The sequence below is a fragment of the Hyperolius riggenbachi genome, chromosome 6 (assembly GCF_040937935.1).
Source record: "Hyperolius riggenbachi isolate aHypRig1 chromosome 6, aHypRig1.pri, whole genome shotgun sequence".
NCBI classification, from domain to species: Eukaryota; Metazoa; Chordata; class Amphibia; order Anura; family Hyperoliidae; genus Hyperolius; species Hyperolius riggenbachi.
Window position 1 is genome coordinate 321,849,134 of NC_090651.1, and position 26,847 is coordinate 321,875,980.

General features: G+C 46.5%; 1 protein-coding gene across 1 annotated transcript in view; it reads right to left on the reverse strand.

Annotated features, from left to right (window-relative positions):
* CLEC11A (C-type lectin domain containing 11A) overlaps window positions 1–26,847 on the reverse strand; it is a 43,762-nt gene that overhangs the window by 2,218 nt on the left and 14,697 nt on the right. The window contains exon 3 of the mRNA XM_068241407.1: window positions 18,640–18,831. Within this exon, the coding sequence (XP_068097508.1) occupies window positions 18,640–18,831 (192 nt within the window). The remainder of the gene's footprint in view (window positions 1–18,639; window positions 18,832–26,847) is intronic.

Genomic DNA, 26,847 nt, shown 5'->3' on the forward strand with positions numbered 1-26,847 from the left:
GTGTAGGTCTTAGCTGCATTGGAAGGATTTATTTGCAAAGGGGAGTCTGTGCTTTGTAAGAAAAGTGGCAATACAGCCAGTGCTGGTCTCTGCATCTCTCCGAAGACTACAGAGTACAGCAAAGATAACTTTTAGTATGATAATCCTGCCTTGGTATCAGGTTTTACACACAAAGAAGATGTTTATTTATGCTGCAGATATATACATTTCAGCCTGCTATCTACATGCCAGTGCAGGGGCGCCTCTAGCCATTTTGTCACTCCAGGCGAGAAAACCTGTGGCACCCCCCCCCCCCCCCATGGTGCCCCCTGCTTCCAACCTTCATCCTTGCCCCCCACCACGTACACACACACACACACACACACACACATTATCTATCTCTCCCTACTACTCCCCACCCTGGGCATACCGATATTCTACCACCCATGGCTTCACGCATGCTTTATACCCCCCTACATACTCCCTATTTATCCCCCTTCTTTTTTGCCAAGGACACAATCATCAGACTATGGTAACTGACATATTTCCCTGTATTGACAACTCATTACACAATGAATGACAAGTCATACCATTAACCCAATTCTTCACAGCATTGCTCACAAACTCTGCCTACCACAGCTTGCCCACCTCTAGTGACAATTCACTACTCCCCCAGTGACAGCTCATAGCCCTCAGACACAGCTTACCCCTACCCACACTTTACTGACCCCTGTTGTGACAACTCACTCTTCCCCAGTAACAGATCATTTTCCCTATAGAGGTTACTATGAAGGCTACGGCGATGACTATTGCCATTGTGGGACTGTTTACAATACTAGCATTAACCTCCTGGGGACCGCCTAATGTAAATCCTACACCGCACTTGTGGCTGCCTACATCTGATGCGGTGTAGGATTTACGCCACCTGCTTTTACCATTCCCAACGCGATCGCATGCACCGAGAGGGGAGATTAAGCTGTCATATGACAACTGACATCTCCCCTCACTGATCAGGAGCCATAGAGATTGGCTCCTGATCACTACGATAGCAGGACGATTGTAGTGATCGCTGAAAACAGCTGCGGTAGGAGGGGAAGAAAAGGTCCAAGACTCACGTTCCTGATGTTTCCCTGGCAATCATCACTCCCCCTCCCCTCTGTCCGGCATACCTGCTTGCTCTGCCTCTAATGTCGGGTCCCAGCGTGATGGCATCATCAAGCCAGGACTCAGAACATAGCGAAAGCGCAAGCAGAGATGCCGGGCAGAGCAGAGGGAGGTAGAGTTGCTCATCGCTGAAGCTGGGGAGGTAATGGCGGCTGGCTAATATACTGGGGACACCCATGCCTAGCTAAGTAGCTATCAATACTAGGGAAACCTCTGCCTGGCTATCTAAACTGGGGACACCCAATATGCCCAGGTCCTTAAAGGACAGATGCAAGGAGTTTAAAAAACAAAGAGATCTACTTGCCTGGGGCTTCCTCCAGCCCCCAGCAGCCAATATCCCCCTCGCCGCAGCTCCACCCTCTCTGTTTCAAATGCCTGGCAAGATTGGCATCTGTAACGGAGGGGACCGCAGGCCACCGTCTGGAAGGGGAGCTGCGGCTAGGGCACAGGAAGGCTGCTGGGGGCTGGAGGAAGCCCCAGGCAAGTAGAATTTTTTTTTTATTTCCCTCTGACCTTCCCTTTTAAAGGAGTTGTCAGGCTTCTAGATGTAAAATAAGGGCTACTTACCTGGGGCTTCGTCCAGCCCCAAGCTCCCAGCATGTCCCTCACGGTGATGACGTGGAGGTCGGCCTGTACTGCGCTAGCGGCCCTGTCAATCACCGCCACATGGACCGGAGCGTACTGCGCAGGTGCAAAACTACTGCGCCTGTGCAGTACGCTTCGGTCCACGTGGCGGTGATTGACAGCGCCGCTCGCGTTGGTGCAGAGGGCGGCCTGACATTACCGCGGACCGGGAAGGAGAGGCAGTGAACGGCAGACTGCAGAGCTGCGGCGAGGGACATGCTGGGAACTTGGGGCTGGATGATGCCCCGGGTAAGTAGCCCTTATTTTACATCTAGCAGCCTGATAACTCCTTTAACCTTTTCGGGACCGGCCACCTACCCCCCCTTAAGGACCAGGCGTTTTGCGCGGGAAGGGGGTGCGCGCGTTTGGGGGGGGTCAGGCGGCCGGATCCCGTGTGTGGCTGGCTAGAGTGGTGTCCCCCATGGTGGCCTGTGCCTCCCCCTTCTGCCGGCAGCCTTCACTTACCTTCCAGGCTCCAGCGATGAGCCGCACGGGACCCTCTTCTCCGGCCGGCATCTCCGTTCTGTCTGAAGATCAGTTCCGGGTCGCGGCTTGATGACGTCATCAAGCCGGGACCCGGCGCTGACGTCAGACGGAGCGGAGATGCCAGCCAGAGCGGAGGGGGGTGCCGATCGTCGCTGGAACGGCAGGGAGGTGAGTGGATCCTCTTCTTTTCCCCCCTGCCGCCGCAGCTGTCAAACTGATCACTACGATCCGACGGCGATCGTAGTGATCATGTGATCAGCAGCCATACGCGATGGCTGCTGATCACTCGGGGGAGATGTCAGCTGTCATATGACAGCTTAATCTCCCCCTCCGGGTGCGCACGATCGCGTCGGGAGCGGAAATTGCGGGCCGGCGTAGATCCTACGCCGCATCAGGCTAGAACAGCCACAAGTGCGGCGTAGGATCTCATTAACATGGTCCCGAAAAGGTTAAGGGGGTTTTAAAGCCGGTTCTGAAGAGGTTAAAGTGGACCTGAACGCACAGGACAAAATGAAAACGAAATCGAAAAAGACATCAATGCACCCTGTATGTATTTGAGTTTAGCTTGATTAACTGAGTCCCCCTCATTTGTGTCTATTCACAAGTTGCAATTTGGTCCCCCTGGGTCACCTGATTGCCATGGCAGATAAGCTCATTTGCAAGCACAGGCTGTTGACACGGTATATGTCTGCTTTCATCAGGGCTTGTATCAGCTGCTGCTGCTGTTTATGCTGTGTGGGAGATGCAGGAGTTGTGTATACTGTAGTAACAGGCAGCAGCAGAGAAAGGATGATCTGAGCTGCAAGGATGCGGCTTACCTCTCTCACAGTGTCTCACTAGAATCCTTACTCCTGTCCTGGCTGCAGGCTGCTGGCTGGGGGTCACTCACAGGTGTTTGGGGCCAGGGGGAACCATGCTGCGCAGACAAGCAGCGCCTGGGGGCTCAGCAAGAGGGCAATTAGAATCCGGCGGCGGCGCCGGCGGCAAGTCACGCTTGCGGGGGGCGGAGTTAGAGGCGGCGCCGCGCACGAGGTAATCAGAGTACCCGTGCTATGTAGAGGGGGCCAGCCGGGCTAGAGGAGGAGGAAAGGGTGGGACCTGGCCTGGGAGCTGGCTATCATGCCTATTGGCTGGGGGCGTGGATAGAGGCGGCAGCATTGCGGAGGGAGCACGCATGTAAACAAACCACGGGCTCCCTCCAAGACAAGTTCACAGACAGTGACTGACTGTAGGTAGTAGCGGCGAATCCCCCCCACCCGCGGCGGCGCTCCCCCCCATCTTGCCGCTCCAAGCCGTTGCCTGGATTGCCTGAAGCTAGGAGCGCCCCTGTGCCAGTGCATTATTCTCCTCAGACAGCCAACCCTCAAAGCCTGGACAGCTCATTCAGAGAGACAAAACGACAGTTGCAGTTTAAGCAAGCGAGACCCGTCATCTGCAAAATATATAAAGTACACACAGGGTAGTGAAAGGCAGATGTAGAGAGAGCGTCCCCCCCCCCCCCCTCCTAATGACTCACTGGTCCCATAACCCTCCATGAAAGAAATTTGATATTATTAAAGGAAGAGATAAGCAAGGGGAGATATACAGCAGTATGTAGGAACACCTAGACAAGCTATTGCCATTCCATTTCAAAAAACATGTTAGTCGATAGCTGTCCTTTAAGGGAAAGAATAGCTGTTCTGTATCTCTTCATTAGTTGTGTATGATAGAGACTTTTTTATTTTATTTTGGTGATGAAGGATTAGGGCTAGGTGAAGGAGGGGGGGGGGGGGGAGTACTTTCTACAATATGGCGGGGAGTAGTGTTTCAAGTTAGGGGGGACTTATGCCAAGATGGTATCACTAGGAGGCGCAAGGCGACCAAAAAATAAGATAAAATGAGGCCCTAGGCAAGGCAGTAACTTTGGCTCCCCCTCCATGGTCCTTTTGGTAATATGAGGTAGGGGAGCGGTCAGAGACAGTGTCAGTTGGGCCCCGACACCTTTTAGGCCCTAGGCAACAGCCTAGGGGGCCTTGTGGATGATCCTGATCTGGGGTCAGAGTATTTTATTCTAGGGGGGATAATTGTTGGCTTTCGCTGCATTACACTGCACTGCATTGCGCTGTTAGGGGTTGTTAACACATACTGCTGTAAAGTGCTCCGAAAAAAGTTTTGGCCCTTTTCTAATTTTCCTAATTCCTGCATATTTTCTGTGCTTAATGTTTTTTGATCTTTAAATAGAATATAATATTAGACACTGGGAACCTGAGTAAATACAGAAAACAGGTTTAGAATGATTACTTCATTTAAGGAGCAATGTTATCCAACACTCATATCAGCCAAGCGAAAAAATAATTGCCGTTAGTTACCCAAGCAACCAGCTGATCACATTTAATTGACAATTAGAATCAAATGATTGAGCACAGCTAGGCTCATATGCAGCCGGCTCTGCAGTATATAATGGAAGCATATACTACACAATGTCTATAATAAATATATTCGATATGACTAGAATATCAGATGTACAAAAATGTATGGAAAACAATGCCCTTTCTTGGTAAATCTAACTAAAAACTAAACTGAATATTGATCAGAAATGGAAATTCTTTTACTGGAAGAGCACCAGGGATGTGGAGTCGGAGTCGTGGAGTTGGAGTCGTGGAGTCGGGCAATTTTGGGTGCCTGGAGTCGGAGTCGGAGGCGGGAAAAAATGCACCGACTCCGACTCCTAATGAATTTGTAACTGTAATTAAAATAGAAAATATGATAAAATGTTCTATTTCTCAGATAATAGTCATTAAAAATAATGTATATATATACAGTATATATACAGTAATAGCTGTGCTTAGTCCACAAAAATGAAATAAACCAATCAAAATTAGTTACTTGTGCTGCTTCAATAAAGCAGTCCCCGTATTTTTAAGGTCAGATATACATATCTGATTGTGACTGTATATATGATGTGTACACAGGAATCTCTTATATATGTTACGGCCAGAACCCGAAGTTTGGCCACTTCTAGTTCTGGCCGGCCACTTCGGGTTCTGGCCGGCCAATTTGCGAAGTGGCCGCTGCGCTGCGGCCAATGTTAGAAATGGATTGTTTACTCTGATATTAATGTATCTTCTGGCCGCAGCGCAGCGGCCAAACGTATTAATTTGTTGCAATTAAGCCGGCGGCAATGTAACAATTCAAGCCGCCGGCTTTTTATCTGCCTCTCTCTCCTTCTCCCCCCGCCTCTCTCTCCTCCCCCCGCCTCTCTCGCTCTCCTATGGGCAGCTGGCGGGGACACGAGTGTCCCCCCGGAGTCGTTCGTCGCGGCAGGGAAGCCTGCCGTTCTTGCAGAGCGGGTGCTGGCAGAAGCAATGTCTGCAGCCTCCCCGCTCTGATGCCCCTGCTGCGACGAACGACTCTGGGGGACTCGCGTGTCCCCCGCCGGCTGGCCATAAGAGGAGAGAGAGAGCGGCCAGAAGATACATTAATATCAGAGTAAACAATCCATTTCTAACATTGGCCGCAGCGCAGCGGCCACTTCGCAAATTGGCCGGCCAGAACCCGAAGTGGCCGGCCAGAACTAGAAGTGGCCAAACTTCGGGTTCTGGCCGTAACATATATACTAAATAACATCTATGCTGTAAGAATAAAGCCTGATGTGTAGCTGTGTCACTAAGGCCACATACAGACATCAGACCATAGTCTTTGGAAAATGAAAGATCACAGACCAATCTTACCACCCTTCATGTAGTATGAGAGCCATACTCTACACAGTCTTTTCTATGGAGCTGAACTCCACATCAGGAAAAAATCTTGGCAAGATGCTGCACACACAGATGCTGTACAGACACAAAAGATCAGTATCTGCAAAAGATCTGTTCCTGCCCAAAATCCATTCCTGCAAATTGCAATGATAGTCTATGAGATCTGCAGATCATCATACACACATGATTTAACTGACATTCATCTGCAGATCAGATCCACCAGGATGGATTTTCAGATCTGCAGATGAATGTCAGTTAAATCATGTGTGTATGATGATCTGCAGATCTCATAGACTATCATTGCAATTTGCAGGAATGGATTTTTGTCAGGAACAGATCTTTTGCAGATACTGATCTTTTGTGTCTGTACAGCATCTGTGTGTGCAGCATCTTGCCAAGATTTTTTCCTGATGTGGAGTTCAGCTCCATAGAAAAGACTGTGTAGAGTATGGCTCTTATACTACAGGAAGGGTGGTAAGATTGGTCTGTGATCTTTCATTTTCCAAAGACTATGGTCTGATGTCTGTATGTGGCCTAATAGAGATGGTCAATGAGATGGAAATAATTCTGCACTGATGCTGATTTATGCAAATGTATGCACTCCCTTTGCTGATGAAATCAAATAATTTGATATGTTGTTAAAATTTGGTTTGGTGACTACAAATTAAAGGGTAACTGATAGGGATGAAAAGTAAAGTTTTATACATACCTGGGGCTTCCTCCAGCCCCCTTCAGGCTAATCAGTCCCTCGCTGTCCTCCACCACCCGGATCTTCTGCTATGAGTCCAGGTAATTCAGCCAGTCAGCGCTGTCCGGCCGCATGCCGCTCCCACAGCCAGGAACATTCTGCACCTGCGCAATAGTGCTGCACAGGTGTAGTATGCTCCTGGTGGCGGAGTGTGTGCATGCGCACTACGCCCGACTGGCTCAAGTACCTGGACTCATAGCAGAAGATCCAGGTGGTGGAGGAGGACAACGAGGGACTGATTATCCTGAAGGCGGCTGGAGGAAGCCCCAGGTATGTATAAAACTTTAATTTTATCTGTCTCAGGTTTACTTTGTTACACAGTAGTACTATACTCTACATATGCACTCCCCACAGAGCTGCAGGGAATCCACTGAGAATGCTGTGCACATTGAACACAATGTTGCCTGTCACCCATAAACCTTGTTCAGATTGTGCATGAAGAATGTGTAATAGAGGAAGAATCTCCTCATTCCCCTGCAGAGTACCTGCACATCATTCTTACATGTACCCACAGTTACATTGCCTAGGGCCTGATAGATGTTCTTTGTTCCGGTTTGTACCTTTTACAAGTACTCTTACCAAGGACTAGTTTTAGTCTAAAGGGAATAAATATAGTAGTGTAAGGCTTGGTGGTGTATTCTCCACAGTCAGCATGCAACGCATGGGCTGACGTGGAGGAGGTACACACACTAGCACCAGGAAACAGGCTATCCCTAGTATAGTGGAGGGGAGGACTGACTCCAATAGGAGATTGTGGCGCACAGAGCCGGTGCAGATCTGGCAGCCACAAACAATGCTTTCGTATAACGTCTCAGCGCAAAGTAGCGCTGAGCGCATACACCGGAACTGTGGAGATCAGGACAGGTAGACAGAATGAACGCTTGCTAGCTAGCGTCTACTTAGCGACAGCAAGCGTCCAAAACCAGACAGACTGGAATGAGGCAGCCAATGCGATGCGGCGATGGCGTGCCTCACAAAGACAGGACAGGACAGTCAGAAAATAGCAGGATTAAGATAGATGAACGTAACACAGATAAATATACAATAAGTATGTTTTCCTAGCGTATTACAATTACAGCTATCAATGAAACTATTTGTAACGTCTGACTAACATATGTATATATCGGCAATGAACCGATATATGACATAAGCAGGAACGCTGACTAAGACTGGAGTAACACAGGGAACAGGACTCAGAAGGATTCGCTATCTCTTCGCAGAGATGAACGCAATCCACAAACGGTAACAGAACAGGATTCAGAAGGATTCGTTATCTCTTCGCAGAGATGAACGCAATCCACAAACGGTAACAGAACAGGATTCAGAAGGATTCGTTATCTCTTCGCAGAGATGAACGCAATCCACAAACGGTAACAGAACAGGATTCAGAAGGATTCGTTATCTCTTCGCAGAGATGAACGCAATCCACAAACAGGACCAGGAACAGGATAACTAGCTCAGCACGGGTGTTCACGGTACGCGCAAACTACCAAAACGTGCTGGAAAACTGACTAACTGAACACAGGAAATAAACAGTTCGTGTACGTATATATCAGCAACACTGATATATCAACGTAACACAAATACAAGGAAAATAATAAACGTGCTGGTATGCATATATATTGGCAATGAACCAATATATGATGCAAAGACCAGCAAAGTATCTTTAACAAGAAACACGATCGGGGGCTAAAGCGACAGCAAGGCAGGCTTAAGCTGAAGCTATGAAAACCCAAGGAAACCCTGCAGGAAGCAGATCTTTATACTGAGGTCATCCAATGGGAGCAGACATGCAGATTCCCACACAGGTGAATGATAATCAGTCACAAGCTGACAGCAGGGAAAGACAGACAAAGCTATGCAACTTGCATGGAAATAGATCAGAACTGCCTGAGCTGCAGCACTACTTCCAGCAATAGCTGCTGCAGCAGCGATCATTACAAGTAGTCTACATAACCTTCTCACTTCAGTTGTCTTGTAAAATTCCTAAGTGTTGGCAGTAAAGAGACGAATTTCATGTTACATACTTTTAATCAACAAAATTGTAATATGCAAATTAGAGGAGTCGGAGTCTCGGAGTCGGAGTCGGAGTTGGTGGAATCCTAAACGGAGGAGTCGGAGTCGGTGGATTTTTGGACCGACTCCACAGCCCTGAGGAGCACAGGAAGAAAAATGGGGGTGGCCAAGGGAGGGGGGGGGGGGGGAAGGGAGCGCGGGGTGTCATGCTATCAATGCCAGCAGGGGCGTAACAATACCCGTCAGAGAACGGGGGGCTTGGCTAGGGAGGCCCAATCCTCGTCAGTAACAGCCAATCACCATGTGGCTACCGCCCATGTCACATGACAGGCAGAGACTGGAGCTGCATGGTGATTGGCTGCTCAGCGCAGAACTGCACTGAAGAGTGACAAGGAACTGTCCTGATGCCTGAAGCAGGCAATGTTTAATGCTGCTCCACTCTGTATTAAGTACAGGAGCACCCCTCCCCTCCCCTCCCCCATGAGGGAGGTTAGGAGGCTTACCAAATACTGGGGGAGTGGCTTAGCTGACAGATCTATGGGGGGGGGGGCTGGCACAATGTAGTTATGCCCTCTGGATGCATGGTACAGTAATGTATCAAGCAACACAGTGCTGGGGATGACAGCATTTCCCCTAAAATCTGACTGATCTGGAAAGGCAGAAAACAATAAGGCAGGGGTCACACTTGTCTACTTTCATGCGCATTTTCTGCACAGAAACACTGATTTCAGCGGAGCATTCATGTTAATCAGTAGGCTAGGTCACACTTGAATGCATATTTCACATGCTGAAAAAAAAACTGATATCCTGCACATTTTATCAGTTTTCTCTATAAATTACATTAGCTGCTGTAAGGGCTGGTTCACACTACAAGAGCTTTTCTGAGCCCTTTGTGATTTTAAAAGCTCTTGCTAATGTTATCCTATGTGTGTGTTCACACTGGAGCGATGTCATTTTGTAAAAAAAAAACCATAGCATTGTGTTAGCAAGAGTTTTTCAATTCACTTAAAAAAAGCTTTTGTAGTGTGAATCAGCCCTAAGGCAGGGGTTACACTTTTTTTTTTTAGTTTTCTGAAAAGTGTAGAAAACTGAAAGACAAGTGTGACCCCTGCCTCAGTATTCCTCTCCATCAGCGAGAAATATTAACAATTGATTAGAAAGCAGCATCAGGCCGGCTATGCCATCTCTTAATGGGCCTGAACTCAGAACGTCCGTTCTCTAAAAGATAATAACAGCATAATAAAAAAAACATTTATTTTGTTACAGCTGATACAAATCGTGCAATAAATGCAGGGAATGCATTTTTTCATTCGATTTTCTGTCAGATCGATTTTTGATAAGATTTTCCTGGCGATTTCCCGCTTAACCACTTCGGGACCACAGTCTTTTCGCCCCTTAAGGACCAGAGCCTTTTTCTCCATTCAGACCACTGCAGCTTTCACGGTTTATTGCTCGGTCATACAACCTACCACCTAAATGAATTTTACCTCCTTTTCTTGTCACTAATACAGCTTTCTTTTGATGCTATTTGATTGCTGCTGCGAGTTTTACTTTTTATTATATTCATCAAAAAAGACATGAATTTTGTCAAAAAAATGACTTTTTTAACTTTCTGTGCTGACATTTTTCAAATAAAGTAAAATTTCCTATACATTTGAGCGCGAAAGTTATTCTGCTACATGTCTTTGATAAAAAAAAAAACATTCAGTGTATATTTATTGGATTGGGTAAAAGTTATAGCGTTTACAAACTATGGTGCCAAAAGTGAATTTTCCCATTTTCAAGCATCTCTGACTTTTCTGCGCACCTGTCATGTTTCATGAGGGGCTAAAATTCCAGGATAGTACAAATACCCCCCAAATGACCCCATTTTGGAAAGAAGACATCCCAAAGTATTCAGTGAGAGGCATGGTGAGTTCATAGAAGATTTTATTTTTTGTCACAAGTTAGCGGAAAATGACAGTTTGTGACAAAAAAAAAAAAAAAGTTTCCATTTCTTCTAACTTGCGACAAAAAAAAATGAAATCTGCCACGGACTCACTATGCTCCTCTCTGAATACCTTGAAGTGTCTACTTTCCAGAATGGGGTCATTTGTGGGGTGTGTTTACTGTCCTGGCATTTGGGGGGTGCCTAATTGTAAGCACCCCTGTAAAGCCTAAAGATGCTCATTGGACTTTGGGCCCCTTAGCGCAGTTAGGCCGCAAAAAAGTGCCACACATGTGGTATTGCCGTACTCAGGAAAAGTAGTATAATGTGTTTTGGGGTGTATTTTTACACATACACATGCTGGGTGGGAGAAATATCTCCGTAAATGACAATTTTTTTATTTTTTTTACACACAATTGTCTATTTATAGAGATATTTCTCCCACTCAGCATGGGTATGTGGAAAAATACACCCCAAAACACATTATACTACTTCTCCTGAGTACGGCGATACCACATGTGTGGCACTTTTTTGCACCCTAACTGCGCTAAGGGGCCCAAAGTCCAATGAGTACCTTTAGGATTTCACAGGTCATTTTGAGACATTTCGTTTCAAGACTACTCCTCACGGTTTAGGGCCCCTAAAATGCCAGGACAGTATAGGAACCCCACAAATTACCCCATTTTAGAAAGAAGACACCCCAAGGTATTCCGTTAGATGTATGGTGAGTTCATAGAAGATTTTTTTTTTTTGTCACAAGTTAGCGGAAATTGATTGTAATTGTTTTTTTTCACAAAGTGTCATTTTCCGCTAACTTGTGACAAAAAATAAAATCTTCTATGAACTCGCCATTCTCCTAACGGAATACCTTGGGGTGTCTTCTTTCTAAAATGGAGTCATTTGTGGGGTTCCTATACTGCCCTGGCATTTTAGGGGCCCTAAACCGTGAGGAGTAGTCTTGAAACCAAATGTGGCAAAATGACCTGTGAAATCCTAAAGGTACTCATTGGACTTTGGGCCCCTTAGCGCACTTAGGGTGCAAAAAAGTGCCACACATGTGGTACCGCCGTACTCAGGAGAAGTAGTATAATGTGTTTTGGGGTGTATTTTTACACATACCCATGCTGGGTGGGAGAAATATCTCTGTAAATGACAATTATTTGATTTTTTTTACACACAATTGTCCATTTACAGAGAGATTTCTCCCACCCAGCATGGGTATGTATAAAAATACACCCCAAAACACATTATACTACTTCTTCTGAGTACGGCGATACCACATGTGTGACACTTTTTTGCAACCTAGGTGCGCTAAGGGGCCTAACGTCCTATTCACAGGTCATTTTGAGGCATTTGGATTCTAGACTACTCCTCACGGTTTAGGGCCCCTAAAATGCCAGGGCAGTATAGGAACCCCACAAGTGACCCCATTTTAGAAAGAAGACACCCCAAGGTATTCTGTTAGGAGTATGGTGAGTTCATAGAAGATTTTTTTTTTGTCACAAGTTAGCGGAAAATGACACTTTGTGAAAAAAAAAACAATACATATCAATTTCCGCTAACTTGTGACAAAAAATAAAATCTTCTATGAACTCATCATACACCTAAAAGAATACCTTGGGGTGTCTTCTTTCTAAAATGGGGTCACTTGTGGGGTTCCTATACTGCCCTGGCATTTTAGGGGCCCTAAACCGTGAGGAGTAGTCTTGAACCCAAATGTCTCAAAATGACCTGTGAAATCCTAAAGGTACTCATTGGACTTTGGGCCCCTTAGCACAGTTAGGCTGCAAAAAAGTGTCACACATGTGGTATCGCCGTACTCAGAAGAAGTAGTATAATGTGTTTTGTGGTGTATTTTTACATATAACCATGCTGGGTGGGAGAAATATCTCTGTAAATGACACATTTTTGATTTTTTTTACACACAATTGTCCATTTACAGAGAGATTTCTCCCACCCAGCATGGGTATGTGTAAAAATACACCACAAAACACATTATACTACTTCTCCTGAGTATGGCGATACCACATGTGTGACACTTTTTTGCAGCCTAGGTGCGCTAAGGGGCCCAACGTCCTATTCACAGGTCATTTTGAGGCATTTGTTTTCTAGACTACTCCTCACGGTTTAGGGCCCCTAAAATGCCAGGGCAGTATAGGAACCCCACAAGTGACCCCATTTTAGAAAGAAGACACCCCAAGGTATTCCGTTAGGGGTATGGTGAGTTCATAGAAGATTTTATTTTTTCTCACAAGTTAGTGAAAAATGACACTTTGTGAAAAAAACAATAACAATCCAATTTCCGCTAACTTTTGACAAAAAATAAAATATTCTATGAACTCATCATACACCTAACAGAATACCTTGGGGTGTCTTCTTTCTAAAATGGGGTCACTTGTGGGGTTCCTATACTGCCCTGGCATTTTACGGGCCCAAAACTGTGAGTAGTCTGGAAACCAAATTTCTCAAAATGACTGTTCAGGGGTATAAGCATCTGCAAATTTTGATGACAGGTGGTCTATGAGGGGGCAAATTTTGTGGAATCGGTCATAAGCAGGGTGGCCTCTTAGATGACAGGATGTATTGGGCCTGATCTGATGGATAGGAGTGCTAGGGGGGTGACAGGAGGTGATTGATGGGTGTCTCAGGGGGCGGTTAGAGGGGAAAATAGATGCAATCAATGCACTGGGGAGGTGATCGGAAGGGGGTCTGAGGGGGATCTGAGGGTTTGGCCGAGTGATCAGGAGCCCACACGGGGCAAATTAGGGCCTGATCTGATGGGTAGGTGTGCTAGGGGGTGACAGGAGGTGATTGATGGGTGTCTCAAGGTGTGATTAGAGGGGGGAAATAGATGCAAGCAATGCACTGGCGAGGTGATCAGGGCTGGGGTCTGAGGGCGTTCTGAGGTGTGGGCGGGTGATTGGGTGCCCGCAAGGGGCAGATTAGGGTCTAATCTGATGGGTAACAGTGACAGGTGGTGATAGGGGGTGATTGATGGGTAATTAGTGGGTGTTTAGAGGAGAGAATAGATGTAAACAATGGATTTGGGAGGTGATCTGATGTCGGATCTGCGGGCGATCTATTGGTGTGGGTGGGTGATCAGATTGCCCGCAAGGGGCAGGTTAGGGGCTGATTGATGGGTGGCAGTGACAGGGGGTGATTGATGGGTGGCAGTGACAGGGGGTGATTGATGGGTGATTGACAGGTGATCAGTGGGTTATTACCCGGAATAACAGATGTAAATATTGCACGGGCAAATTGATAAGGGGGGGGGTCTGAGGGCAATCTGAGCGTGTGGGCGGGTGATTGGGTGCCCGCAAGGGGCAGATTAGGGTCTAATCTGATGGGTAACAGTGACAGGTGGTGATAGGGGGTGATTGATGGGTAATTAGTGGGTGTTTAGAGGAGAGAATAGATGTAAACAATTGATTTGGGAGGTGATCTGATGTCGGATCTGCGGGCGATCTATTGGTGTGGGTGGGTGATCAGATTGCCCGCAAGGGGCAGGTTAGGGGCTGATTGATGGGTGGCAGTGACAGGGGGTGATTGATGGGTGGCAGTGACAGGGGGTGATTGATGGGTGATTGACAGGTAATCAGTGGGTTATTACAGGGGAGAACAGATGTAAATATTGCACGGGCGAATTGATAAGGGGGGGGTCTGAGGGCAATCTGAGCGTGTGGGCAGGTGATTGGGTGCCCGCAAGGGGCAGATTAGGGTCTAATCTGATGGGTAACAGTGACAGGTGGTGATAGGGGGTGATTGATGGGTAATTAGTGGGTGTTTAGAGGAGAGAATAGATGTAAACAATGGATTTGGGAGGTGATCTGATGTCGGATCTGCGGGCGATCTATTGGTGTGGGTGGGTGATCAGATTGCCCGCAAGGGGCAGGTTAGGGGCTGATTGATGGGTGGCAGTGACAGGGGGTGATTGATGGGTGGCAGTGACAGGGGGTGATTGATGGGTGATTGACAGGTAATCAGTGGGTTATTACAGGGGAGAACAGATGTAAATATTGCACGGGCGAATTGATAAGGGGGGGGTCTGAGGGCAATTGAGCGTGTGGGCAGGTGATTGGGTGCCCGCAAGGGGCAGATTAGGGTCTAATCTGATGGGTAACAGTGACAGGTGGTGATAGGGGGTGATTGATGGGTAATTAGTGGGTGTTTAGAGGAGAGAATAGATGTAAACAATGGATATGGGAGGTGATCTGATGTCGGATCTGCGGGCGATCTATTGGTGTGGGTGGGTGATCAGATTGCCCGCAAGGGGCAGGTTAGGGGCTGATTGATGGGTGGCAGTGACAGGGGGTGATTGATGGGTGGCAGTGACAGGGGGTGATTGATGGGTGATTGACAGGTGATCAGTGGGTTATTACCCGGAATAACAGATGTAAATATTGCACGGGCAAATTGATAAGGGGGGGGGTCTGAGGGCAATCTGAGCGTGTGGGCGGGTGATTGGGTGCCCGCAAGGGGCAGATTAGGGTCTAATCTGATGGGTAACAGTGACAGGTGGTGATAGGGGGTGATTGATGGGTAATTAGTGGGTGTTTAGAGGAGAGAATAGATGTAAACAATTGATTTGGGAGGTGATCTGATGTCGGATCTGCGGGCGATCTATTGGTGTGGGTGGGTGATCAGATTGCCCGCAAGGGGCAGGTTAGGGGCTGATTGATGGGTGGCAGTGACAGGGGGTGATTGATGGGTGGCAGTGACAGGGGGTGATTGATGGGTGATTGACAGGTAATCAGTGGGTTATTACAGGGGAGAACAGATGTAAATATTGCACGGGCGAATTGATAAGGGGGGGGTCTGAGGGCAATCTGAGCGTGTGGGCAGGTGATTGGGTGCCCGCAAGGGGCAGATTAGGGTCTAATCTGATGGGTAACAGTGACAGGTGGTGATAGGGGGTGATTGATGGGTAATTAGTGGGTGTTTAGAGGAGAGAATAGATGTAAACAATGGATTTGGGAGGTGATCTGATGTCGGATCTGCGGGCGATCTATTGGTGTGGGTGGGTGATCAGATTGCCCGCAAGGGGCAGGTTAGGGGCTGATTGATGGGTGGCAGTGACAGGGGGTGATTGATGGGTGGCAGTGACAGGGGGTGATTGATGGGTGATTGACAGGTAATCAGTGGGTTATTACAGGGGAGAACAGATGTAAATATTGCACGGGCGAATTGATAAGGGGGGGGTCTGAGGGCAATTGAGCGTGTGGGCAGGTGATTGGGTGCCCGCAAGGGGCAGATTAGGGTCTAATCTGATGGGTAACAGTGACAGGTGGTGATAGGGGGTGATTGATGGGTAATTAGTGGGTGTTTAGAGGAGAGAATAGATGTAAACAATGGATTTGGGAGGTGATCTGATGTCGGATCTGCGGGCGATCTATTGGTGTGGGGGGGTGATCAGATTGCCCGCAAGGGGCAGATCAGGGGCTGATTGATGGGTGGCAGTGACAGGGGGTGATTGACGGGTGATTGACAGGTGATTGACAGGTGATTGACAGGTGATTGACAGGTGATCAGGGGGGATAGATGCATACAGTACACGGGGGGGGGGGGGTCTGGGGGGGGTCTGGGGAGAATCTGAGGGGTGGGGGGGTGATCAGGAGGGAGTAGGGGGCAGATTAGGGACTTAAAAAAAAAATAGCGTTGACAGATAGTGACAGGGAGTGATTGATGGGTGATTAGGAGGGTGACTGGGTGCAAACAGTGGTCTAGGGGGTGGGCAGGGGGGGGTCTGAGGGGTGCTGTGGGCGATCAGGGGGCAGGGGGGGGGAAATCAGTGTGCTTGGGTGCAGACTAGGGTGGCTGCAGCCTGCCCTGGTGGTCCCTCGGACACTGGGACCACCAGGGCAGGAGGCAGCCAGTATAATAGGCTTTGTATACATTACAAAGCCTATTATACACTGTTGCAGCGGCGATCCGGATGCCAGTAACCCGCCGGCGCTTCCGAACGGCCGGCGGGTTACGGCGAACGGGGGGCGGAGCCAGTCCCCGGCGGCTGATCGCGTCACGAATGACGCGATCGCCGCATAGCCACTCCCGCAGCCGCCCCCGCCGATGGGCGTATTGCGGTCGTTTGGGACCGGTCTTTGCCGCCGCCCATCGGCTGGGGGCGGTCGGCAAGTGGTTAATTCTCTTATCTATTTCCATTCACTTCTATAAGAAATTGATCAGAAAAACGATCGAAAATAAGATCGGACATGTCGGAAATTTTCTATCGAACAATCTATCTGATGAAAAAAACGTATGGTGTATTCCCAGCATCATGCTGGTAATACACAATGCGTTTTTTCGGTCGATTTTCCATCTGATTGATTTTCAGTTCGATTTTCCAGTCGATTTACAGCTGATACAAATCAGGCAATAAATCTGCAATGTGCCTATTCCCTACTTTCAGGTAAACAGACATCTTGTTAATATCCTGTGTTTTCAAATGAGCTGATCTGCCGAGGCAGCCAGCTCACACAGCTGAGAGATGAAATTACACTCATGATTAGTCATGGATGACGGGGAATTACACAGGCTAAACTCTATAAATACATACAGGGTGCATTTCTCTCTGTTTTCCTTCTCTCCTGTGCAAGAGTTCAGTCCCACTTTAAAACAAAATGGCAACACACTGGTTGTTGCACACACTCTTAGAAATAATGAGCAGGGCCAGATTTCTGGAAAGGCCACAAAGGCCCGGGCCTTGGGCAGCTGCAGACCAATGGGGTACCTAAACATGAAATGGGGGTTGCTACATATGAAAGAGGAAGCTATAAATAGGGATCAACACATAAAAGAAGAAAAATGATGCCAAAGGGAGCCATTCATGAAAGATAATAGTACATGAATGATACACATGGAAGAGGAGGCTGCACATAGAATGGGAGGGGCACTGCTGCACAAGGAAAGGGAGCCACAACATGCTTGGCCTAGGGCAGGTGTGCCGAACTCAGATACAAAGTGGGCTGAAATTGAGCTCTAGGACCAAAGTTGCAGGCTGACCTCAATATCTAGTGGCCACCTCTATCCCTTATAAAGTTCCCTGGTGTCTAATAGCTCCCTCCCTCATTTATATAATTACCTGATGTTTAGTGTTCCTCTTCTGTACAGTTCCCTGGTATCTAGTGCTGGCCCCTCCCCATATGGCTTCCCTGGTGATCTAGGGCTTACCCTCCAATATAGCTTCCCTGGTGGACTAGAGTGGGCCAAACATAATGCAAGGTGGGGAAACCACCTGCGGACGATATTGAATTGCTCCAGGGGCCATATTTGGCCCACAGGCCGGAATTTGACATGTATGGCCTAGGGGTACAAAAAGTATAAATCTGGCCTTTGTAATAAGAAGGGATGGAGTACAAAAGGAACATCTTATGGGCAAAAGTTCATAGGAACTTTAGATACTACAGTTGTGTCACTGAAGCCTGAATAGCTATGGTACTGGAACTAAAAACATTACAGGAACCTGGGTGATCACAGCTGTGACACAGGACACTATGGAGACATTACCCTACCCACTGAGGCCTGTGGAGCCTTGGCTTGCTGTATCCCAGAGGCCTGGAAGTCCACAGAAAAGAGAAATCTGAAGAACACAATAAATGAGATGTTGCCTGCAGGTCATATGGAAGACATCGAGCCACAGATTCAAGGCGAAAGGAGGGTGCTTCAAATGTCTTCATCATAATAGCTAACAAAGTTGATTTGTCAACACAGTGTTACTTGAAAAAAGTAAAAATCTGCCTGAATCTATGACACTTTTCTTGCTTACATTGCCTGACACACCGTCTTAGACATCTACCCCTTTTTCTGCTCTGATGCTCTCCGTTGTACATTTCTGCATAATCACATTACGTTCAGTACAAGGAAGCGGTGCTCTCATGGGAAAGTAAAGAATACCATAATTAAAACGAGGAATTAACTTGAAAAACAACAGCCTGACACATGTTCCTGGTTGGCAGTCCTACCTTCAATATGTCCAATCTGTCTCTGATTCCTGAGATTCAGTTCTGACACACTGGTGATGGCATCCTCTGCCTCGCTGAGCTTATTGCGGATCTTCGAGACGCTCTGAGACATCTGCGACACTTTAACGTCCAGGCCGTAGAACTGGACATTGAGCCGATGGATGGCCGACTCTATACCGCTAAGCCTGGACACTGGGGGGTAGAGCATACATAGAAAGGAGATTAGCCAAAGCAAACACGCATCTTTTCTAGGATATAAAAAGCATGACTTATTTTTTAGGTTGTAACAGATTTCTCATTAGGCACAGTGCCTGGGGTGCGCAAAGATTTTAGAGTCTACAAAGGCAATTACATAAGACCAGAGTTTCTTTTGCATCTGGCTGCAGACCTCCAAACCTCTCCAATAGTTAAAATACAGTACATTAATACAGTACAATAACATTTGTAAAGCACTTTTCTCCCATAGGACTCAAAGCATGTGATCATAATCCTTTTTATTATGTGATCATGATTCATAATCCTTTTGCCAAGAAACTGTTCAATTAATTTGTAAAATGCTTCCTTGGGGCTTCCACCAAGGAACATAGCCTAGGCAAAAATTGCAACATCTGCCTAACAGGAGCATTGTGGGAGAGTGATGAAAACTCTCAAATGTAACCAAGGTGAACAATTTTGTAGAGGGGAGGCAGACACATGCGCAGCACTTATCACCTAGGCAACACAACAAGTTTGTTGAGCCTTGAAATCAAGCAGTAGAGATAGTCAATGCTATGCAAATAATTCAATGCAAAATTATGCAAATTGACACAGCTTGAAAACACATGAATCAAGTGAAGTCAAGGTGGGATATGCTTGGTCCATTTTCAAGCAGCATATATTTGCATACAAATTTCAATAAATCCTTCAATAAATTTCAATAATTCTTCATCAACTTGAAACTATTTACATCTCACTTACCATCCCCAGTAAGCAGTTTGTATCCAAAAGTGACTTTTTGTGATTTTAATTTTGTGTATTATTATTTTATTATTATTATTTATTGTATTTATAAAGCACCAACATATTACGCAGCGCTGGACAATAAATATATACAATGATACAAGGATGACAGACATAACAAGGTTATACAACATAGAACAAGGTTATACATGCAAATTGTACAAAATACATGATCATGCAATATGGGCTGGTTAGGTAGGCCCAGTAATACAAGTACAGGCTGTCATAGGACAGGAACACATGATCCTGTAGATTACACTAGGGAGTGGAGGACCCTGCCAGAGCCTTACAATATAAAGCGTGGGGTGGAAACACTAGGTGGGGCTGTGAAACATTCAGTAGAGAGTTACTGTGTGGTAGGAGGTGGGTAGGCCATCATAAAGAGGTGGGTTTTGAGGGCTTGCTTGAATGTGTTGAAAGAGGGAGCAAGTCTGATGGGTGGTGGAAGGGTGTTCCAGAGGGTGGGGGCGGCTCTTGAGAAATCCTGCAGGCGGGCATGGGAGTGGGAGATGCGTGGGGTGGTGAGGCGAAGGTCGTTGGAGGATTGGAGGGGGCGACCTGGTGTATACCTGTGAACAAGCTCTGAGATGTAGGTAGGTAGGGCAGGTTTTGTGCACAGATTTATACGTAATCCTATACAATAAAACTCTTGTCTCCCTGCGTCCTCCTCCTGTGTGTACCTGCGACCGTGCTTTTGCGTACTGCGCATGCCACCGGCAGTTAGAGCAGGAGGAGGACGGGGCTAGGAGGGCGGACCTGTGTGAGCGCGGTGTGTGGGCGTGCGTGTGTGTGTGCGGGCGAGCGTGGACGCGCCAACATGCGGCTGCGATGGGGGTCACAGGGGCGGGAGGGGAGGCGGGTTGTGAGGGAGGCCTACAGCCCGTTATATTAAAGGGAACCAGAGATGAACGATTCACACAAAATAAACATATCAGTTGATAGCTTGTAAAGAATAAATGCTCTACCCGATAATTTCGCCACTCTGGTGTGCCTTTTTGAGTGCTTTTTATCCATTATTGCTCCAGGAAATATCCAATATGACCGCCGGCTCATATTCCTTCTGTTTCCAGGTTATGAGGTGTTCTGGATGTGCTGTCTAGGCTATATGAGACTATAGACAAGAAGGGCTGCTGTAGGCTTTCATCTGTGTGCTTTCAACTTCATATTCTGGTATGCTTTGTGGCTGCCTGTAGGAAGTGTCTCTCATAGTAATGAAACTGCATACAGTAGATAATAATGATGACTGGCTGCACAGACAGAGCACACAGATCACACAGCCACACTTGTCTGTTAGACAGAGATTTTTCCTGCAGCAGCAGCCCCTCCCATCTCATCACAGCTCTCAGTATGTAAAGCATGAAATTTGAGCCAGGAGGGGGAAGGCTTGGGCTTGAAAAGACTCCACAGAAGAGAGTGACTCAGCTATAATGATTCCAGGTCAAACCTGGACTGAATAGTTGATGGATTCTTATCACAGTTGATAACAGATAGATTAGACTGAGAAGAATAAAACTAAAAGCAGGGTAGGTGTTTACTGTCATGTTCCCACTGATAAATGTAATAAAATACATGAGGGTGCTTCATCTCTGGTTCTCTTTAAGGCTTAGGTCCACTAGTATAGTATAAATCCATTTTAAGGCTCCTTTCACACTACAGCACATACGCAATTAACTTTTTCTCCTGCTTTTTCTCCTAGGTGACATTTTCACACCTTGTCAAGAAAATGCATTCTAAGCCACCAGCAAGAAAGAAAGTACTGAAAATAATTTTAGTGGAGCTTTTTCTCCTACTTTTTGGTAACAAAGTGCTGAAAAAGAAGTTTAAAAGTTATCTCCTATGAGAAAACGCAGGAGAAAAAGCTAATTGCACATGAGCCTCCATCTCTTGCCTTGCAGAATAATTCTGCATGCAAACCCCCTGCCCATACAATTCTATGGGCCTGTTCACATTTATCCTATCTCGCTCCATGCAGGCTTTAAATTAACATGAATAGTGTAACGCACAAAGTAACTTTTGAAGTTCACACACGTTATAATGCGCGTGTTATGCAGCGAGAACACAGTGTGGATCAATCCTAAAATGGACCTGGGCATTATAAGGTTTAAAGTGGTATGATACTCAAAACTAAATGTTAGATCTAAAACATTAAGCACAGTAAAAAATGAATATGAAACAGTATAAGACTGGTCTTAGGCCTCGTTCACATCTGCTGCGCTGAAAAACGTGTGAAAGCGCGTGGTAAAAAACACATGCGCTTGTGCGCGCTTTAGTGCGCGTTTCTGTGCATTGCGCTGCGCTTCTTTAAAGCACGTTTTGCTTGTTGTACCAGCAGCAGTTGTCAATAAAACTTTGTTTTTGTATGTAAATGTATTTTTTTCTCCAATTAGGGGTAAAAAACGCATGCGCTTCTATGCGCTAAAAAAGCGCACCCATTCACTTGCATTGATGTGCGCTTTCCAGCTCAACGCACAGAAATGCATGCAACCCTACGTTTCTGTAACGCTGCTCAGCGCAGCGCATAGATGTGAACCAGCTACATTTAGTTACATGGGAAAGTAAATACCTTGCTGATCGCACAGGGCAGTGCGCTGTAAAAAGCGCACAGAAACGGCCCTGATGTGAACGAGGCATAATGTCATTTGAAGGCATATTTACACTTCATTCAAGCTAATTGACAACACTGCTGGTTTTAGGGCAAATGATCAGATTCACTTCTAATTAAGTAACTACTGAGCAAGTAAAAGAAAGTAAGTTCTCTGCATCCCCCTAGATACAGCAGAAACGTTTCAGTATTGTTCGCACAGCTTAGTACAGCTCAAATCAATCTGATACTTCTGGAATGGCAAGGGTAATCTTATCAATTAGCTTCAATGTAAACAGAAAAGTTTGAGTATTAACCCTTCCAGTAACTTAGAACCAATATTATGCTCTTAGCTATTAGTTTAATGCTTGAGACCAGTGGTCTGCAAACTCATTCATCAAAAGAGCCAAAGATCAGCAATACAACGATTACGATTTCTTTTGAGAGCCAGATTTCTTTTCAATATTTTAGGAGTCTGTTTAAACTAGCTACTGACATTAAATAAAACCAGATATCATAGTAATAATCTTATATCATGACCTAAAATGATATTTCACATTTAAAGAGAGTCTGAAGCGAGAATAAATCTCGCTTCAGACCTCATAGATAGCAGGGGCACGTGTGCCCCTGCTAAACCGCCGCTATCCCGCGGCTTAACGGGGGCCCCTGATCCCCCAAATCCCCTCCGTAATGCGGGGGAGCGCTTCCTGGTTGGGGCAGGGCTAACCGCCGCAGCCCTGCCCCACGCGCGTCTGTCAGCACGTATCTCCGCCTCTCCCCCGCCCCTCTCAGTCTTCCTTCACTGAGAGGGGCGGGGGAGAGGCGGCGATGCGCCGCTAACAGACACGACTGGAGGCAGGGCTGCAGCCGTTAGCCCTGCCTCCATGAGCGACCAAGTCTGCGACCAAGTGACGCAGTGGGGGGTTTGGGGGTCAAGGGACCCCCGTTTAGCGGCACTATTGCGGCGGTTTAGCAAGGGCACACCTGCCCCTGCTAACTATGAGCTCTGAAGCGAGATTTATTCTCGCTTCAGAGTCTCTTTAAATAGAAGTATGACAATACTCACATTAAGGCCTCTTGCACACTGCAAGTGATTCCGATTCAGATTCCGCTTTTTAATCGGTTTTTACATCCGATTCAGATTCTGATTTGCAGTGTGCAGGGAGCAAACTGCAAATCGGAATCTGAATCGGATGTAAAAACCGATTAAAAAGCGGAATCTGAATCGGAATCACTTGCAGTGTGCAAGAGGCCTAAATGTGAAGAATGACCTTGCATTTCCTTGGAATTTTGATAATTAATAGCCCCAAAAGTTGTTGACACAGCCATGCATCAATAGTGATTAGCCCCCACACTGCCAAGGCCTTGCAATAATAAAGAATAACTCCCACATTGACACAGCCTTGCATTAATAATGGTGGGTGACACTGGGCTGACCCACAGGGTGACTCTAGGCCGTCTCACAGGGTGACACTGGGCCAACTCACGGGGTGACGTTGGGCCGACTCATGGGGTGACATTGGGACGACTCATGGGGTGACATTGGGACGACTCATGGGGTGACAGTGGGCTAGCTTTAGACCTTTCAACAGTGTACTAGTTATAACTAGTACAGTGCTAAAAGGTCTAAAGTTGGCCAGTCAATATTATTCAGCCTACGTGGAACTGCAAGAACCAGCAGAGATCTACATGGTTTATTGTACAGTTACTATTTGTTCCTGTTATATAAGTTGAATGTACACCAAAAAAAAACATGTGGACCCCTGCTGGTCCAGAGGGGAGGAGATAGAGGGTTTTGCAAAGCTTGGCGGGCTGGGCTGCACCAACTGGCAACTACACGAGGGGGGGGGGGGGGGGTAGCATAAATGGCCGGTCAGTCCCAGCCGCTATTACAGCCGCACTAAAATGGCTAAAGAGCCACATACGGCTCTAGAGCCACAGATTCAGACCCCTGCTTTAGACCATAGATGAAATCTGAGTGTCAGCCCACTTTAATGTAACCCTCATTGTAATTCTTGTTGCTGTTCGGAAATTCCATGACTCAGGAAGCGGTGCAGCCTTCCATAACTCTTCATACATTAATTTTTATCGGTCATCGTTCCATTTTAATACCATAGAGATGAACATTTCTTGCTGCCTTCGCAAACTATAAGTTTTAGCCAAAATTCATGTGATTTGTGATTTTGTCAGTGGGTGTTTTTTTTTTCTTCTCTCGTTTTCAGCCCGTGGCTGGGATCCAGGCTGTTGCATTCTAAACCCAGACTGGCGGTGACAGTTTGTCAAGTTTGACATCCGTGGACATCAGTCTGGAGCCATATAATCTGCTCTCTGCGGCTTATTTGTATTCACAGCAGGCAGATCATGTAATGCTGAATTCCACAAGGCACGCTGCAAAAACCAAACTCCCTGTAGTGCTTCTTAGCGAAGATAGCGAATTCCACAGGCTGTGCAGAGAAGCCGATCCCCCCTCTGCGCTATTTACCAGCTTAGCTGGAGAAAATGAAATGCCCGGAGAACAGAGTTTTATCCTTGTTTGTGGCTCATCAGAGGATGCTGGTGACCTCAGAGCCTGGGCCGCTGGCTCTGTGGTTTGTGGCGTGTTCTTGGAGGATGACCTAGTTCTGCAAGGAAGGTGAGTCGCTGAACATTCCCAATCTTATATAAGCACCGTGGAGGCATTTCCTCTTTGACTTACTTAGATGGCCCCCTGGGGGGCTGGAGCACTGCTACCCACTGTTCTGATCTGTAGGGATGGACAAGCGTTCTACTAAAGGTAACCTTGGAAATGTCACTGTTCAAGTGCAACTAGTGGAACCAAACTCAGAACTTCCTCTCTGCTCTGAAAGATTAGCCACAGCATGATAACTTTTATGGAAAAAAAATATTTTTTACAACTTATGGAAATCCTAAAAAAAAGAAGTTTCAACTTGCTGTAACTTTGCAGGGAGCAATGAAACGGTTAAACCCCACTTTTCACCAGGGGAGTGCTGCCTTGGCAGAGCTCCTGAGGTCTATTCGGAGCTGCAGATAAGAACTAATTAGACACTTTGATCTGGCAAAACAAACACAACACAGAGCAGTACATTTCTTCAGCAACTACAGTGGGTTGCAAAAGTATTCGGCCCCCTTGAAGTTTTCCACATTTTGTCATATTACTGCCACAAACATGAATCAATTTTATTGGAATTCCACATGAAAGACCAATACAAAGTGGTGTACATGTGAGAAGTGGAACGGAAATCATACATGATTCCAAACATTTTTTTTACAAATAAATAAGTGCAAAGTGCTGTGTGCATAATTATTCGGCCCCCTTTGTTTTGAGTGCAGTCAGTTGCCTATAGACATTGCCTGATGAGTGATAATGACTAAATAGAGTGCACCTGTGTGTAATCTAATGTCAGTACAAATACAGCTGCTCTGTGAGGGCCTCAGAGGTTGTCTAAGAGAATATTGGGAGCAACAACACAGTGAAGTCCAAAGAACACACAAGACAGGTCAGGGATCAAGTTATTGAGACATTTAAAGCAGGCTTAGGCTACAAAAAGATTTACAAAGCCTTGAACATCCCACGGAGCACTGTTCAAGTGATCATTCAGAAATGGAAGGAGTACGGCACAACTGTAAACCTACCAAGACAAGGACATCCACCTAAACTCACAGACCGAACAATGAAAGCGCTGATCAGAAAAGCAGTCAAGAGGCCCATGGTGACTCTGGACGAGCTGTAGAGATCTACAGCTCAGGTGGGGGAATCTGTCCATAGGACAACTATTAGTCATGCACTGTACAAAGTTGGCCTTTATGTAAGAGTGGCAAGAAGAAATCCATTGTTAACAGAAAGCATAAGAAGTCCTGTTTGCAGTTTACCACAAGCCATGTGGGGGGACACAGCAACCATGTGGAAGAAGGTGCTCTGGTCAGATGAGACCAAAATGGAACTTTTTGGCCAAAATGCAAAACGCTATGTGTGGCAGAAAACTAACACTGCACATCACTCTGAACACACCATCCCCACTGTCAAATATGGTGGTTGCAGCATCATGCTTTAAAGCGGACCTGAACTCTTGCACAGCACATAATGAAAAGAACTTCCTCTCTGCTCTAAAAGATGAGCAATAGCATAATAACCTTTAAAGAAAAACATTTCTTTGTTACAGCTGATACAAATGGAATATATCTGCACATTGTCTACTTTCTGCTTTCATGGAAGCAGACATAGGGTTGCCAATCCTGGTTTTACAAATTAGTTGCTCTGACGAGGACTGCCACATTCCTGTGCTGATACAGCTGAGAGTTTGATTACTCGGAGATGAGGGGGAACTAGACAGGCTAAACTCTCTAAATACATACAGGGTGGATTTTTCCATGTTTTCCTTCTGTCCTGTGCAAGAATTTAGGTCTACTTTAATTCCAAATGTCGGTAATCCAATACCATACAATGGGCTTGATTCACTAAGGCTAATAACATGCCTTATCAAAGTAAACACGCCATATCAGAGTAGCACAGCGAGCACTATGAACCCGCAGGGGTTCAGGGCAGGACGAGTGGAGTTCTCGTCATTGCCAATTAGAAGGCATAAGTTTGCTATGCTACTCTGATAAGGCATGTTAACTTTGATAAGGCG